The sequence below is a fragment of the Oncorhynchus keta genome, chromosome 9 (genome assembly GCF_023373465.1).
Source record: "Oncorhynchus keta strain PuntledgeMale-10-30-2019 chromosome 9, Oket_V2, whole genome shotgun sequence".
NCBI classification, from domain to species: Eukaryota; Metazoa; Chordata; class Actinopteri; order Salmoniformes; family Salmonidae; genus Oncorhynchus; species Oncorhynchus keta.
In genome coordinates, this window is record NC_068429.1 from 9,067,449 (window position 1) to 9,083,855 (window position 16,407).

General features: G+C 43.5%; 1 protein-coding gene across 1 annotated transcript in view; it reads right to left on the reverse strand.

Annotated features, from left to right (window-relative positions):
* LOC118373458 (fibrillin-2) overlaps window positions 1–16,407 on the reverse strand; it is a 299,186-nt gene that overhangs the window by 241,780 nt on the left and 40,999 nt on the right. Inside the window, exon 6 of the mRNA XM_052526019.1 lies at window positions 11,204–11,401. Within this exon, the coding sequence (XP_052381979.1) occupies window positions 11,204–11,401 (198 nt within the window). The remainder of the gene's footprint in view (window positions 1–11,203; window positions 11,402–16,407) is intronic.

Genomic DNA, 16,407 nt, shown 5'->3' on the forward strand with positions numbered 1-16,407 from the left:
GTAGTAGCAACCTGTCTCTAGTGGTGTCTGTAGTAGCAACCTGTCTCTAGTGGTGTCTGTAGTAGCAACCTGTCTCCAGTGGTATCTGTAGTAGCAACCTGTCTCTAGTGGAATCTGTAGTAGCAACCTGTCTCTAGTGGTGTCTGTAGTAGCAACCTGTCTCTAGTGGTGTCTGTAGTAGCAACCTGTCTCTAGTGGTGTCTGTAGTAGCAACCTGTCTCTAGTGGTGTCTGTAGTAGCAACCTGTCTCTAGTGGTATCTGTAGTAGCAACCTGTCTCTAGTGGTGTCTGTAGTAGCAACCTGTCTCTAGTGGAATCTGTAGTAGCAACCTGTCTCTAGTGGTGTCTGTAGTAGCAACCTGTCTCTAGTGGTGTCTGTAGTAGCAACCTGTCTCTAGTGGTGTCTGTAGTAGCAACCTGTCTCTAGTGGTGTCTGTAGTAGCAACCTGTCTCTAGTGGTATCTGTAGTAGCAACCTGTCTCTAGTGGTGTCTGTAGTAGCAACCTGTCTCTAGTGGTGTCTGTAGTAGCAACCTGTCTCTAGTGGTATCTGTAGTAGCAACCTGTCTCTAGTGGTATCTGTAGTAGCAACCTGTCTCTAGTGGTGTCTGTAGTAGCAACCTGTCTTTAGTGGTATCTGTAGTAGCAACCTGTCTCTAGTGGTGTCTGTAGTAGCAACCTGTCTCTAGTGGTGTCTGTAGTAGCAACCTGTCTCTAGTGGTGTCTGTAGTAGCAACCTGTCTCTAGTGGTATCTGTAGTAGCAACCTGTCTCTAGTGGTGTCTGTAGTAGCAACCTGTCTCTAGTGGTGTCTGTAGTAGCAACCTGTCTCTAGTGGTATCTGTAGTAGCAACCTGTCTCTAGTGGTATCTGTAGTAGCAACCTGTCTCTAGTGGTATCTGTAGTAGCAACCTGTCTCTAGTGGTATCTGTAGTAGCAACCTGTCTCTAGTGGTATCTCTAGTAGCAACCTGTCTCTAGTGGTGTCTGTAGTAGCAACCTGTCTCTAGTGGTGTCTGTAGTAGCAACCTGTCTCTAGTGGTATCTGTAGTAGCAACCTGTCTCTAGTGGTATCTGTAGTAGCAACCTGTCTCTAGTGGTATCTCTAGTAGCAACCTGTCTCTAGTGGTATCTGTAGTAGCAACCTGTCTCTAGTGGTGTCTGTAGTAGCAACCTGTCTCTAGTGGTATCTGTAGTAGCAACCTGTCTCTAGTGGTGTCTGTAGTAGCAACCTGTCTCTAGTGGTATCTGTAGTAGCAACCTGTCTCTAGTGGTATCTGTAGTAGCAACCTGCCTCTAGTGGTATCTGTAGTAGCAACCTGTCTCTAGTGGTATCTGTAGTAGCAACCTGTCTCTAGTGGTATCTGTAGTAGCAACCTGCCTCTAGTGGTATCTGTAGTAGCAACCTGTCTCTAGTGGTATCTAATCTCTGGTAGATCCCAGTTATCCATGTTAATCCATACACAGTACTAATCTCTGGTAGATCCCAGATACCCATGTTAATCCATACACAGTACTAATCTCTGGTAGATCCCAGTTACCCATGTTAATCCATACACAGTACTAATCTCTAATAGATCCCAGTTACCCAGTTATCCATGTTAATCCATACACAGTACTAATCTCTGATAGATCCCAGTTACCCAGTTACCCATGTTAATCCATAAACAGTACTAATCTCTGGTAGATCCCAGTTACCCAGTTACCCATGTTAATCCATACACAGTAGTAATCTCTGATAGATCCCAGTTACCCAGTTACCCATGTTAATCCATACACAGTACTAATCTCTGGTAGATCCCAGTTACCCATGTTAATCCATAAACAGTCGTAATCTCTGATAGATCCCAGTTACCCAGTTACCCATGTTAATACATACACAGTACTAATCTCTGGTAGATCCCAGTTACCCATGTTAATCCATACACAGTACTAATCTCTGGTAGATCCCAGTTACCCAGTTACCCATGTTAATCCATACACAGTACTAATCTCTGGTAGATCCCAGTTACCCAGTTACCCATGTTAATCCATACACAGTACTAATCTCTGGTAGATCCCAGTTACCCATGTTAATCCATAAACAGTACTAATCTCTGGTAGATCCCAGTTACCCAGTTACCCATGTTAATCCATACACAGTACTAATCTCTGATAGATCCCAGTTATCCATGTTAATCCATACACAGTACTAATCTCTGGTAGATCCCAGTTACCCATGTTAATCCATACACAGTACTAATCTCTGGTAGATCCCAGTTACCCAGTTACCCATGTTAATCCATACACAGTACTAATCTCTGGTAGATCCCAGTTACCCAGTTACCCATGTTAATCCATACACAGTACTAATCTCTGGTAGATCCCAGTTACCCATGTTAATCCATACACAGTACTAATCTCTGGTAGATCCCAGTTACCCAGTTACCCATGTTAATCCATACACAGTACTAATCTCTGGTAGATCCCAGTTACCCAGTTACCCATGTTAATCCATACACAGTACTAATCTCTGATAGATCCCAGTTACCCATGTTAATCCATACACAGTACTAATCTCTGATAGATCCCAGTTACCCAGTTACCCATGTTAATCCATATACAGTACTAAGCTCTGGTAGATCCCAGTTACCCATGTTAATCCATACACAGTACTAATCTCTGGTAGATCCCAGTTACCCAGTTACCCATGTTAATCCATACACAGTACTAATCTCTGGTAGATCCCAGTTACCCATGTTAATCCATACACAGTACTAATCTCTGGTAGATCCCAGTTACCCAGTTACCCATGTTAATCCATACACAGTACTAATCTCTGGTAGATCCCAGTTACCCATGTTAATCCATAAACAGTACTAATCTCTGGTAGATCCCAGTTACCCATGTTAATCCATACAGTACTAAGTACAGTTAAGTTCATGTTAATCCATACACAGATAGATCCCAGTTACCCATGTTAATCCATACACAGTACTAATCTCTGGTAGATCCCAGTTACCCAGTTACCCATGTTAATCCATACACAGTACTAATCTCTAATAGATCCCAGTTACCCAGTTACCCATGTTAATCCATACACAGTACTAATCTCTGGTAGATCCCAGTTATCCATGTTAATCCATACACAGTACTAATCTCTGGTAGATCCCAGTTACCCATGTTAATCCATACACAGTACTAATCTCTGGTAGAACAGTCGGATAACCCGAAGAATCATAACTGTTATTATAACTGTTGAAACGGTTGACTATCAGAGGGTTTGGTTAGCTTAGATCTTTCATTGCATTTACAATACACTCAAACCAAAATGGCTGCCTTAGCTTTGGCATATCATAACATGCATGTCTCTAGGCTCAGTTAGATGATGAATGAGCACTTCTTTCTCTCTCTCTCTCTCTCTCTCTCTCTCTCTCTCTCTCTCTCTCTCTCTCATCAGTCAGGTTGAGACGACCACATGCACATATTAGGACATATTTGGTTTTGATGTTCCAGTCAGGTTGAGACGACCAGAGACCCGTGATGCTCCCCATAAACTCCTTGGCAGGGATTTCAAACATGGAGAGAATGGCTCCATACTGCAGTGATTTAACCCACGCTTGTCTCAGTCTGCAGCATGGCAGCCCTTTCTTTCCCATCACCCCACACTGGTGTCAGTATGCCATCTGGAATGGCTTGGCCATAATGTCTACCACATTGGTGGTGGGGCGACGAGGTGTTAATAAACAACACACCTAACGCTTTTTTGGTTTGTGGCTTTATTCTTTACTAACATCTGCAAAGCAGAGTTATATTTGCTGTATTTGTGTACATGATAGGTAAATATAGATCAAGTAAAGAAGTATATCAAGTAAAAAGTATTTGATACACTGCAGATTTTGCAGGTTTTCCTACTTGCAAAGCATGTAGAGGTCTGTAATTTTTTTTCATAGGTACACTTCAACTGTGAGAGATGGAATCTAAAACAAAAATCCAGAAAATCAAATTGTATGATTTTTAAGTAATTAATTTGCATTTTATTACATGACAAAAGTATTTGATCACCTACCAACCAGTAAGAATTCCAGCTCTCACAGACCTTTTAGTTTTTCTTAAGAAGCCCTCCTGTTCTCCACTCATTACCTGTATTAACTGCACCTGTTTGAACTCGTTACCTGTATAAAAGACACCTGTCCACACACTCAATCAAACAGACTCCAACCTCTCCACAATGGCCAAGACCAGAGAGCTGTGTAAGGACATCAGGGATAAAATTGTAGACCTGCACAAGGCTGGGATGGGCTACAGGACAATAGGCAAGCAGCTTGGTGAGAAGGCAACAACTGTTGGCGCAATTATTAGAAAATGGAAGAAGTTCAAGATGACGGTCAATCACCCTCGGTCTGGGGCTCCATGCAAGATCTCACCTTGTGGGGCATCAATGATCATGAGGAAGGTGAGGGATCAGCCCAGAACTACACGGCAGGACCTGGTCAATGACCTGAAGAGAGCTGGGACCACAGTCTTAAAAAAAACATTAGTAACACACTACGCCGTCATGGATTAAAATACTGCAGCGCACGCAAGGTCCCCCTGCTCAAGCCAGCGCATGTCCAGGCCTGTCTGAAGGTTTTCAATGACCATCTGGATGATCCAGAGGAGGAATGGGAGAAGGTCATGTGGTCTGATGAGACAAAAATAGAGCTTTTTGGTCTAAACTCCACTCGCCGTTTTTGGAGGAAGAAGAAGGATGAGTACAACCCCAAGAACACCCTCCCAACCGTGAAGCATGGAGGTGGAAACATCATTTTTTGGGGATGCTTTTCTGCAAAGGGGACAGGACGACTGCACCGTATTGAGGGGAGGATGGATTGGGCCATGTATCGCGAGATCTTGGCCAACAACCTCCTTCCCTCAGTAAGAGCATTGAAGATGGGTCGTGGCTGGGTCTTCCAGCATGACAACGACCCGAAACACACAGCCATGGCAACTAAGGAGTGGCTCCGTAAGAAGCATCTCAAGGTCCTGGAGTGGCCTAGCCAGTCTCCAGACCTGAACCCAATAGAAAATCTTTGGAGGGAGCTGAAAGTCCGTCTTGCCCAGCGACAGCCCCGAAACCTGAAGGATCTGGAGAAGGACTGTATGGAGGAGTGGGCCAAAATCCCTGCTGCAGTTTGTGCAACCCTGGTCAAGAACTACAGGAAAGGTATGATCTCTGTAATTGCAAACAAAGGTTTCTGTACCAAATATTAAGTTCTGCTTTTTTGATGTATCAAATACTTATGTCATGCAATAAAATGCAAATGAATTACTTAAAAAACATACAATGTGATTTTCTGGATTTTTGTTTTAGATTCTGTCTCTCACAGTTGAAGTTTATACCTATGATAACAACCTGCAAAATCGGCAGTGTACCAAATACTTGTTCTCCCCACTGTAGGTACATGTAGATCAGATGTAGTTATAGGTACATGTAGATCAGATGTAGCTATAGGTACATGTAGATCAGATGTAGATATAGGTACATGTAGATCAGATGTAGATATAGGTACATGTAGATCAGATGTAGATATAGGTACATGTAGATCAGATGTAGATATAGGTACATGTAGATCAGATGTAGTTATAGGTACATGTAGATCAGATGTAGCTATAGGTACATGTAGATCAGATGTAGCTATAGGTACATGTAGATCAGATGTAGATATAGGTACATGTAGATCAGATGTAGATATAGGTACATGTAGATCAGATGTAGATATATGTATATGTAGATCAGATGTAGATATAGGTACATGTAGATCAGATGTAGATATAGGTACATGTAGATCAGATATAGATATATGTACATGTAGATCGGATGTAGATATAGGTACATGTAGATCGGATGTAGATATAGGTACATGTAGATATAGGTACATGTAGATCCGATGTAGATATAGGTACATGTAGATCAGATGTAGATATAGGTACATGTAGATCCGATATAGATATAGGTACATGTAGATCAGATGTAGATATAGGTACATGTAGATCAGATGTAGATATAGGTACATGTAGATCCGATATAGGTACATGTAGATCAGATGTAGATATAGGTACATGTAGATCGGATGTAGATATAGGTACATGTAGATCGGATGTAGATATAGGTATATGTAGATCCAATATAGATATAGGTACATGTAGATCAGATGTAGATATAGGTACATGCAGATCAGATGTAGATATAGGTACATGTAGATCAGATGTAGATATAGATACATGTAGATCAGATGTAGATATAGGTACATGTAGATCCGATGTAGATATAGGTACATGTAGATCAGATGTAGATATAGGTACATGTAGATCCGATATAGATATAGGTACATGTAGATCAGATGTAGATATAGGTACATGTAGATCAGATGTAGATATAGGTACATGTAGATATAGGTACATGTAGATCCGATATAGATATAGGTACATGTAGATCAAATGTAGATATAGGTACATGTAGATCAGATGTAGATATAGGTACATGTAGATCAGATGTAGATATAGGTACATGTAGATCAGATGTAGATATAGGTACATGTAGATCAGATGTAGATATAGCTACATGTAGATCAGATGTAGATATAGGTACATGTAGATCAGATGTAGTTATAGGTACATGTAGATCAGATGTAGTTATAGGTACATGTAGATCAGATGTAGATATAGGTACATGTAGATCAGATGTAGTTATAGGTACATGTAGATCAGATATAGATATAGGTACATGTAGATCAAATGTAGATATAGGTACATGTAGATCAGATGTAGATATAGGTACATGTAGATCAGATGTAGATATAGGTACATGTAGATCAGATGTAGATATAGGTACATGTAGATCCGATGTAGATATAGGTACATGTAGATCAGATGTAGATATAGCTACATGTAGATCAGATGTAGATATAGCTACATGTAGATCAGATGTAGATATAGGTACATGTAGATCAGATGTAGATATAGCTACATGTAGATCAGATGTAGATATAGCTACATGTAGATCAGATGTAGATATAGCTACATGTAGATCAGATGTAGATATAGGTACATGTAGATCCGATGTAGATATAGGTACATGTAGATCAGATGTAGATATAGGTACATGTAGATCCGATGTAGATATAGGTACATATAGATCCGATGTAGATATAGGTACATATAGATCCGATGTAGATGGGCGTCTCTCCGTCCTTACATACAGTGCCTTCAGAAAGACCCCTTCGCATTTTTTGTTATGATACAGCCGTATTCTAAAATTGTTTTTGTTTTTTTCCTCAGCAATCTGCACACAATACCCCATAATGACATCACAATACCCCATAATGACATCACAATACCCCATAATGACATCACAATACCCCATAATGACAAAGCGAAAACAGGTTTTTAGACATGTTTGAACATTAACAAAGCAAATTAGAACAGAAATACCTTATTTACATAAATATTCAGACCCTTTGCTATGAGACTCGAAATTGAGCTCAGGTGCATCCTGTTTCCACTGATCATCCTTGAGATGTTTCTACAACTGATTGGAGTCCACCTGTGGTAAATTCAATTGATTGGACATGATTTGGAAAGGCACAAACCTGTCTATATGTACGGTCCCAAAGTTGACAGTGCATGTCAGAGCAAAAACCAAGCAGCATTGAAGGTCCCCAAGAACACAGTGGCCTCCATCATTCTTATATGAAAGAAGTTTGGAAACACGAAGACTCTTCCTTGAGCTGGCCGCCTGGCCGAAATGGCCGAACTGAGCAATTGGGGAAGAAGGGCCTTCCTTGGTCAAGGAGGTGACCAAGAACCCGATGGTCACTCTGACAGAGCACCAAAGTTCCTCTGTGGAAATGGGATAAACTTCCAGAAGGACAACCATCTTAGCATCACTCCACCAATTCGGCCTTTTAATGGTAGAGTGGCCAGATGGAAGCCACTCCTCAGTAAAAGGCAGTTGACAGCCCGCTTGGAGTTTGCCAAAAGGCAACTAAAGGACTCTCAGACCATGAAAAACAAGATTCTCTGGTCTGATGAAACCAAGCTTGAACTCTTTGGCCTGCATGCCAAGCGTCACGTCTGGAGGAAACCTTGCACCATCCCTACGGTGAAGAATGGTGTTGGCAGAATTAATCTGTGGTGATGTTTTCCAGTGGCCGGGACTGGGAGACTAGTCAGGATCGAGGCAAAGTTGAACAGAGCAAAGTACAGAGAGCTCCATGATGAAAACCTGCTCCAGAGCGCTCAGGACCTCAGACTAGGGCGAAGGTTCACCTTCCAACAGGACAACGACCCTAAGCGCACAGCTAAGTGGCTTTGGGACAAGTCTCTGAATGTCCTTGAGTGGCCCAGCCAGAGCCCAGACTTAAACCTGATCGAACATTGCTGGAGAGACCTGAAAATAGCTGTGCAGCAACGCTCCCCATCCAACCTGACAGAGCAGAGAAGATTGGGAGATACTCCCCAATTGACATGTGTGCCAAGCTTGTAGCGTCATACTCAAGAAGACTCAAGGCTGAAATCGCTGCCAAAGGTGCTTCAACAAAGTACTGAGTAAAGGGTCTGAATACTTACGTAAATTTAATATTTCAGTTTTTTTTTATTTATAAATTAGCAAAAAATTCTAAAAACCTGTTTTTGCTTTGTCAATTTGGGTTATTGTGTGTAGATTGATGAGGGGAAACTATTTAATCCATTTTAGAATAAGGCTGTATCCTATCAAAAAAGTCAAGGGGTCTGAATACTTTCCGAAGGTACTGTATATTCATATCTCGCTCTATCCCCCCACCCCCCTCGCTCTCTCCCTCTCTCATTCTGACCTCACATCACTGCTCGACGGGGGCTTTACAGGCACCTCCTTGTTGCCGTGGCAGTGGGCGGACGGTCGCCATGGCACTAGGCGGGGTGCGAGGGCATTACAGGAGATTTAACACCTAGCTGTTCATTCACTCCTTCAACAGAGACAGCACCAAGGCTGTGTAGACCCAACACAGCACATCTTCCTACTACATCCACTGCTGTATGGAGGGGTCTTTATAAAATGTTCAAGGGGCCCCCCCCCTCACTACTTCTACCTCATTCTCTCAATACCTTTATGGACTGACTCTCTCATTCTAATCCCTCCTCTCTCTCTGGCTCTCTCCATTTCCCTCCCTCACTCCCTCCCTCCATGCATTCTCTCCCCCCCATTTAGTCCCTCCCCCCTCCATGCTTTCTCTATTTCTCTCTGTCTATCCCTCCCTTCCTCTTTCCATGGTCTCTCTACACAAGGGCAGAGGCAGTTACTTATTCACAGAGGCAGTGCTGGAGAGTGGAGATGAGGAAGTATTTATTCACAGAGGCAGTGCTGGAGAGTGGAGATTAGGAAGTACTTATTCACAGAGGCAGTGCTGGAGAGTGGAGATTAGGAAGTATTTATTCACAGAGGCAGTGCTGGAGAGTGGAGATTAGGAAGTACTTATTCACAGAGGCAGTGCTGGAGAGTGGAGATTAGGAAGTACTTATTCACAGAGGCAGTGCTGGAGAGTGGAGATTAGGAAGTACTTATTCACAGAGGCAGTGCTGGAGAGTGGAGATTAGGAAGTACTTATTCACAGAGGCAGTGCTGGAGAGTGGAGATTAGGAAGTACTTATTCAGAGGCAGTGCTGGAGAGTGGAGATTAGGAAGTACTTATACACAGAGGCAGTGCTGGAGAGTGGAGATGAGGAAGTGTCATGAACGGTGCTTCTGTTTAGTTGATATTGTCAGGAGGGAGTAGCTTTAGGTTGACCTTTTAGTGACCTGAGGTTTTCACTCCCATTCACTTGTTCATTCATTCACTTGTCACTCTATGAGACCATATAGACACGATAGGAGAACGTCTGCACTCTTTTAAAGTCCTTTATACTAAATACTGCAATAAAACACAGAGAGGGACACTGTTTTACCACAGGAGGGGATTAGAAACGCTAAGGAGGGATTTATGCTCTGCGTCTGTAATGGAACCCCACATTTCCGATATGCCCATCGTCAAGATCTGATATTTGACAGTTGGTCCGTTTGACGGTTGACAGTTGGTTCAAAAGTTACTTTTCAAAATGGCCGTGCTCTAGCACCGGTGCAGTGTTAATGTGACGAACGTCGAGAGGCCATGACGTCATGGTCGCGTAGTAAGTTTGTTCGTTATTATCTAACGTTAAATATTTCACATTTCAGTCATTTAGCAGACGTTCTTATCCAGAGCGACTTACATTTAGTGCGTTCATCTTGAGATAGCTAGGTGGGACAACCACACATCGCAGTCATAGTAAGTACATTTTTCCTCAATAAAGTAGCTATCAGCAAAGTCAGAGCTAGAAAGAGAGAAAAAAAAAGAGTCAAGAGTTCACAAAAGGCTTTTTGGGGGGAGGGTGAGGAGGGGGTGAGGGTGGTGTGAAATATTGCCTCTAACAATGCAGTGACACACACACACACACACACACACACACACACACACACACACACACACACACACACACACACACACCAGGGTTCAGGCCAATTCAATTATTGAAAAATGGCATCTATTTTCAATGATTTCTCAATAACTAAAAAGAGAGAAACTATTTATGTGAAAAGTCTTCATTTAAAAAAAATATTAAATTAAAATCTCTTCCTGAATTGACTGACTCAGGACCCTTAGTCCGTCAGCAGACGAGAGACGCAAAGCCTGGTGTGTGTGTGTCATCATCCTAATGAATATTTAGGGGCCCTTCACCCCTCCCTCTCAGAGCAAGGCCCATTAGAATTCAATAGAGACCTGTGGGCGTGTCCGTAGGGGGCATTCCCAGGTCAGTTGACAATGAACTGGATAACAAGGCTGGCATTTGACCTCAGCTGGTCCAATGTCTTTGTTTTCAAATGCTTTTTCAAAAACTGTGGCTAAAATTATCTGCAATGCACATTGTAGTGGACATTTGCTTTTTGTGTAATTACATGTTCATAATTGTTTATGCATTATCAATTGTGGCTACACCTCTCATCCTATAATTATAAATTTAGCTCAGCCAGTTATCTTGATTTTGACCTTATGTGAACACAATTCGACAAAAACAAACCTTTTTTGGACCAAACTTCACAAACACTTGACAAAAAAAGTGTGTCCAATGAATTACTTAATTGATATAAAAATATTGGAAAGCTAGTTTAATCTTGACGTATCCCACTCCTCACCCTGGCAGGCTCCGGTGCGTATGTTGGGGATGAAGCCTCGGCGGCATGGCTGGGGTTGGGCCGGACACATCTCGCAGGGGTGTCCCCAGGCACGCCCCACCGTGGCACAGCACAGGGTCTTGGTGCACACGATGCCACTCACCTGGCCCTGGCACATCTGGTTGCTGACCTTGGTGAAGCACGGGCCTGTCCTGTAGTCTGGGAGAGAGCAAGGGGATTCCATTAGAAGCAGTTGGTAGTTACAGTGCATTCAAACCCAACATTTTGTTACAGACTCATTCTAAAATGGATTAAATCACCCCCCTCATTAAGCTACACACAATACCCCATAATGACAAAGCAAAAACATGTATAAAAAAGAACAAATGGAAATATCACATTTACATAAGTACTCAGACCCTTTACTCAGTGCTTTGCTGAAGCACCTTTGGCAACGATTACAGCCTCGAGTCTTCTTGGGTATGACGCTACAAGCTTGACACACCTGTATTTGGGGTGTTCAGGTCTCTCCAGAGATGTTTGATCGGGTTCATGTCCGGCCTATGGCTAGGCTACTCAAGGACATTCAGAGACTTGCCCCGAAGCCACTCCTGCATTGTCTTGGCTGTGTGCTTAGGGTCTTTGTCCTGTTGGAAGGTGAACCGCCCCAGTCTGAGGTCCTGAGTGCTCTGGAGCAGGTTTTCATCAAGGATCTCTCTGTACTTTTCTCCGTTCATCTTTCCCTCGATCCTGACTAGTCTGCCAGTCCCTGCCGCTGAAAAACATCCCCACAGCATGATGCTGCCACCACCATGCTTCACCGTAAGGATGGTGCAAGGTTTCCTCCAGACGTGACGCTTGGCATTCAGACCAAAGAGTTCAATCTTGGTTTCATCAGACCCGACAATCTTGTTTCTCATGGTCTGAGAGTCCTTTAGTTGCCTTTTGGCAAAATCCAAGCGAGTTGTCAAGGAGTGGCTTCCGTCTGGCCACTCTACCATAAAGGCCTGATTGATTATGTGCAGCAGAGATGGTTGTCCTTCTGCAAGGTTCCTTCACAGAGGCACTCTGGAGCTCTGTCAGAGTGACCATCGGGTTCTTGGTCACCTCCCTGACCAAGGGCCTTTCCCCCGATTGCTCAGTTCGGACGGGCAGCCAGCTCTAGGAAGAGTCTTGGTGGATCCAAACTTCTACCATTTAAGAATGATGGAGGCCACTGTGTTCTTGGGGACCTTCAATGCTGCAGAATGATGGAGGCCACTGTGTTCTTGGGGACCTTCAATGCTGCAGAATGATGGAGGCCACTGTGTTCTTGGGGACCTTCAATGCTGCAGAATGATGGAGGCCACTGTGTTCTTGGGGACCTTCAATGCTGCAGAATGATGGAGGCCACTGTGTTCTTGGGGACCTTCAATGCTGCAGAATGATGGAGGCCACTGTGTTCTCGGGGACCTTCAATGCTACAGAATGATGGAGGCCACTGTGTTCTTGGGGATAAGGTTGTAACGTAACAACATTTTTTGAAGCACTGGTGAGCCTCTCGTATCTATATCTGCTACAAGATTAACATAACGGTGTTGTCTACAAGGCTAACATAATGGTATTGTCTACAAGGCTAACATAATGGTGTTGTCTACAAGGTTAACATAATGGTGTTGTCTACAAGGCTAACATAATGGTGTTGTCTACAAGGCTAACATAACGGTGTTGTCTACAAGGCTAACATAATGGTGTTGTCTACAAGGCTAACATAACGGTGTTGTCTACAAGGCTCACATAACGGTGTTGTCTACAAGGCTCACATAACAGTGTTGTCTACAAGGCTCACATAACAGTGTTGTCTACAAGGCTCACATAACGGTGTTGTCTACAAGGCTCACATAATGGTGTTGTCTACAAGGCTCACATAATGGTGTTGTCTACAAGGCTAACATAATGGTGTTGTCTACAAGGCTAACATAATGGTGTTGTCTACAAGGCTCACATAATGGTGTTGTCTACAAGGCTAACATAATGGTGTTGTCTACAAGGCTAACATAATGGTGTTGTCTACAAGGCTCACATAATGGTGTTGTCTACAAGGCTAACATAATGGTGTTGTCTACAAGGCTAACATAATGGTGTTGTCTACAAGGCTCACATGATGGTGTTGTCTACAAGGCTAACATAATGGTGTTGTCTACAAGGCTAACATAATGGTGTTGTCTTCAAGGCTAACATAATGGTGTTGTCTACAAGGCTAACATAATGGTGTTGTCTACACGGCTAACATAATGGTGTTGTCTACAAGGCTCACATAACGGTGTTGTCTCCAAGGCTCACATAATGGTGTTATCTACAAGGCTAACATAACGGTGTTGTCTACTAGGCTAACATAATGGTGTTGTCTACAAGGCTAACATAACAATGTTGTCTACAAGGCTAACATAACGGTGTTGTCTACAAGGCTAACATAACAATGTTGTCTACAAGGCTAACATAACGGTGTTGTCTACAAGGCTAACATAAAAAAAACATTGCTTTGTTAGGGATACTGTTGGTTAGCAATGTGATAGACCTCTAATCAAATCAAATCAAATTGTATTAGTCACAAGCACCGAATGCTTACTTACAAGCCCTTAACCAACAATGCAATCCAAGAAATAGAGTTAAGAAAATATTTACTAAATATAAGTAAAAAAATAAAATAACAATAACGAGGCTATATACAGGAGGTACCTCACATGGTCTCTCCTATCATTGCTATGCAGACGACACACAATTAATCTTCTCCTTTCCCCCTTCTGATGACCAGGTGGCGAATCGCATCTCTGCATGTCTGGCAGACATATCAGTGTGGATGACGGATCACCACCTCAAGCTGAACCTCGGCAAGACGGAGCTGCTCTTCCTCCCGGGGAAGGACTGCCCGTTCCATGATCTCGCCATCACGGTTGACAACTCCATTGTGTCCTCCTCCCAGAGCGCTAAGAACCTTGGAGTGATCCTGGACAACACCCTGTCGTTCTCAACTAACATCAAGGCGGTGGCCCGTTCCTGTAGGTTCATGCTCTACAACATCCGCAGAGTACGACCCTGCCTCACACAGGAAGCGGCGCAGGTCCTAATCCAGGCACTTGTCATCTCCCGTCTGGACTACTGCAACTCGCTGTTGGCTGGGCTCCCTGCCTGTGCCATTAAACCCCTACAACTCATCCAGAACGCCGCAGCCCGTCTGGTGTTCAACCTTCCCAAGTTCTCTCACGTCACCCCGCTCCTCCGCTCTCTCCACTGGCTTCCAGTTGAAGCTCGCATCTGCTACAAGACCATGGTGCTTGCCTACGGAGCTGTGAGGGGAACGGCACCTCAGTACCTCCAGGCTCTGATCAGGCCCTACACCCAAGCAAGGGCACTGCGTTCATCCACCTCTGGCCTGCTCGCCTCCCTACCACTGAGGAAGTACAGTTCCCGCTCAGCCCAGTCAAAACTGTTCGCTGCTCTGGCCCCCCAATGGTGGAACAAACTCCCTCACGACGCCAGGACAGCGGAGTCAATCACCACCTTCCGGAGACACCTGAAACCCCACCTCTTTAAGGAATACCTAGGATAGGATAAGTAATCCTTCTCACCCCCCCCCCCCCCTTTAAGATTTAGATGCACTATTGTAAAGTGACTATTCTACTGGATGTCATAAGGTGAATGCACCAATTTGTAAGTCGCTCTGGATAAGAGCGTCTGCTAAATGACTTAAATGTAATGTAAATGTACCGGTACCGAGTTAATGTGCAGGGGTACAGGTTAGTCGAGGTAACTCTAGCTCTCCTCCATAACAGTTTTATACTGAATATGCTAAGTCAGCTGTCATCTTCATAGATACTGTACTGTACATTTTTCCTTTATTTTAAAGGGAGCTTGTTTACTTATGTGATGCATGATTTAAAACTTATCTGAAGAACAAAGAGCAATGTTACATAGTATTCAAAAACATCAGATCTTCAGCCCAGAAAAGTCGAATGGGGGTTCCTCAAGGATCAGGTCTAGGCCCTCTTCTATTTTGACGACGTTTCTAATGAGAGTAGATTTCCCCTATCCTTTTTTATTTGTATTGTTTATTGACAGAGAATGAATGAAGAGGAGACAGATAAAGGTGGAAATATGAGATGAGATGAGGGGTGCAGATAAGAGGTGGAGCCGGGGTTGAGATGAAGGGTGGAGTCGGGGTTGAGATGAGGGGTGGAGCCGGGGTTGAGATGAGAGGTGGAGCCGGGGTTGAGATGAAGGGTGGAGCCGGGGTTGAGATGAGGGGTGGAGCCGGGGTTGAGATGAGAGCCGGGGTTGAGATGAGGGGTGGAGCCGGGGTTGAGATGAGGGGTGGAGCCGGGGTTGAGATGAGGGGTGGAGCCGGGGTTGAGATGAGGGGTGGAGCCGGGGTGGAGATGAGGGGTGGAGCCGGGGTTCAAAAAGATATGACCATGTCCCAGGACTACCTGACATGATGACTCCTTGCTGTCCCCAGTCCACCTGACTGTGCTGCTGCTCCAGTTTCAACTGTTCTGCCTTATTATTATTCGACCATGCTGGTCATTTATGAACATTTGAACATCTTGGCCATGTTCTGTTATAATCTCCACCCGGCACAGCCAGAAGAGGACTGGCCACCCCACATAGCCTGGTTCCTCTCTAGGTTTCTTCCTAGGTTCTGGCCTTTCTCGGGAGTTTTTCCTAGCCACCGTGCTTCTACACCTGCATTGCTTGCTGTTTGGGGTTTTAGGCTGGGTTTCTGTACAGCACTTTGAGATATCAGCTGATGTACGAAGGGCTATATAAATAAATTTGATTTGATTTAATATCAGATTCACCCACAATACCAACCCTAAGCACTATTTCACTTTTCCACATGAGTAACATTTTACATGTTGCTTATAAAAATGGGCATTCCTACAGAAGTGAATGTTGGCTTTGGTCTTAGATTACCACAAAGGGAAAACCTCGGAGTAGATGGAAAACACATCCAAAGACGTAGCAATACAGTACATCACAACTACAGATGTAGAATCTTAATTTGATCACTCGTTTGTTGGTGAGAAGGCACAGCAGGAAATGCAAACTTGTAGTATATTCAAGGTTCAAAAAGGCTTCTATAAAGTTTGTAATTTCCACTATAAAATGTCAGACTTGATTTTCACTAAAGAAAAATGTATCAACCCTTACAAAAAAATTCCATTAATTATAATCCACATAATAAT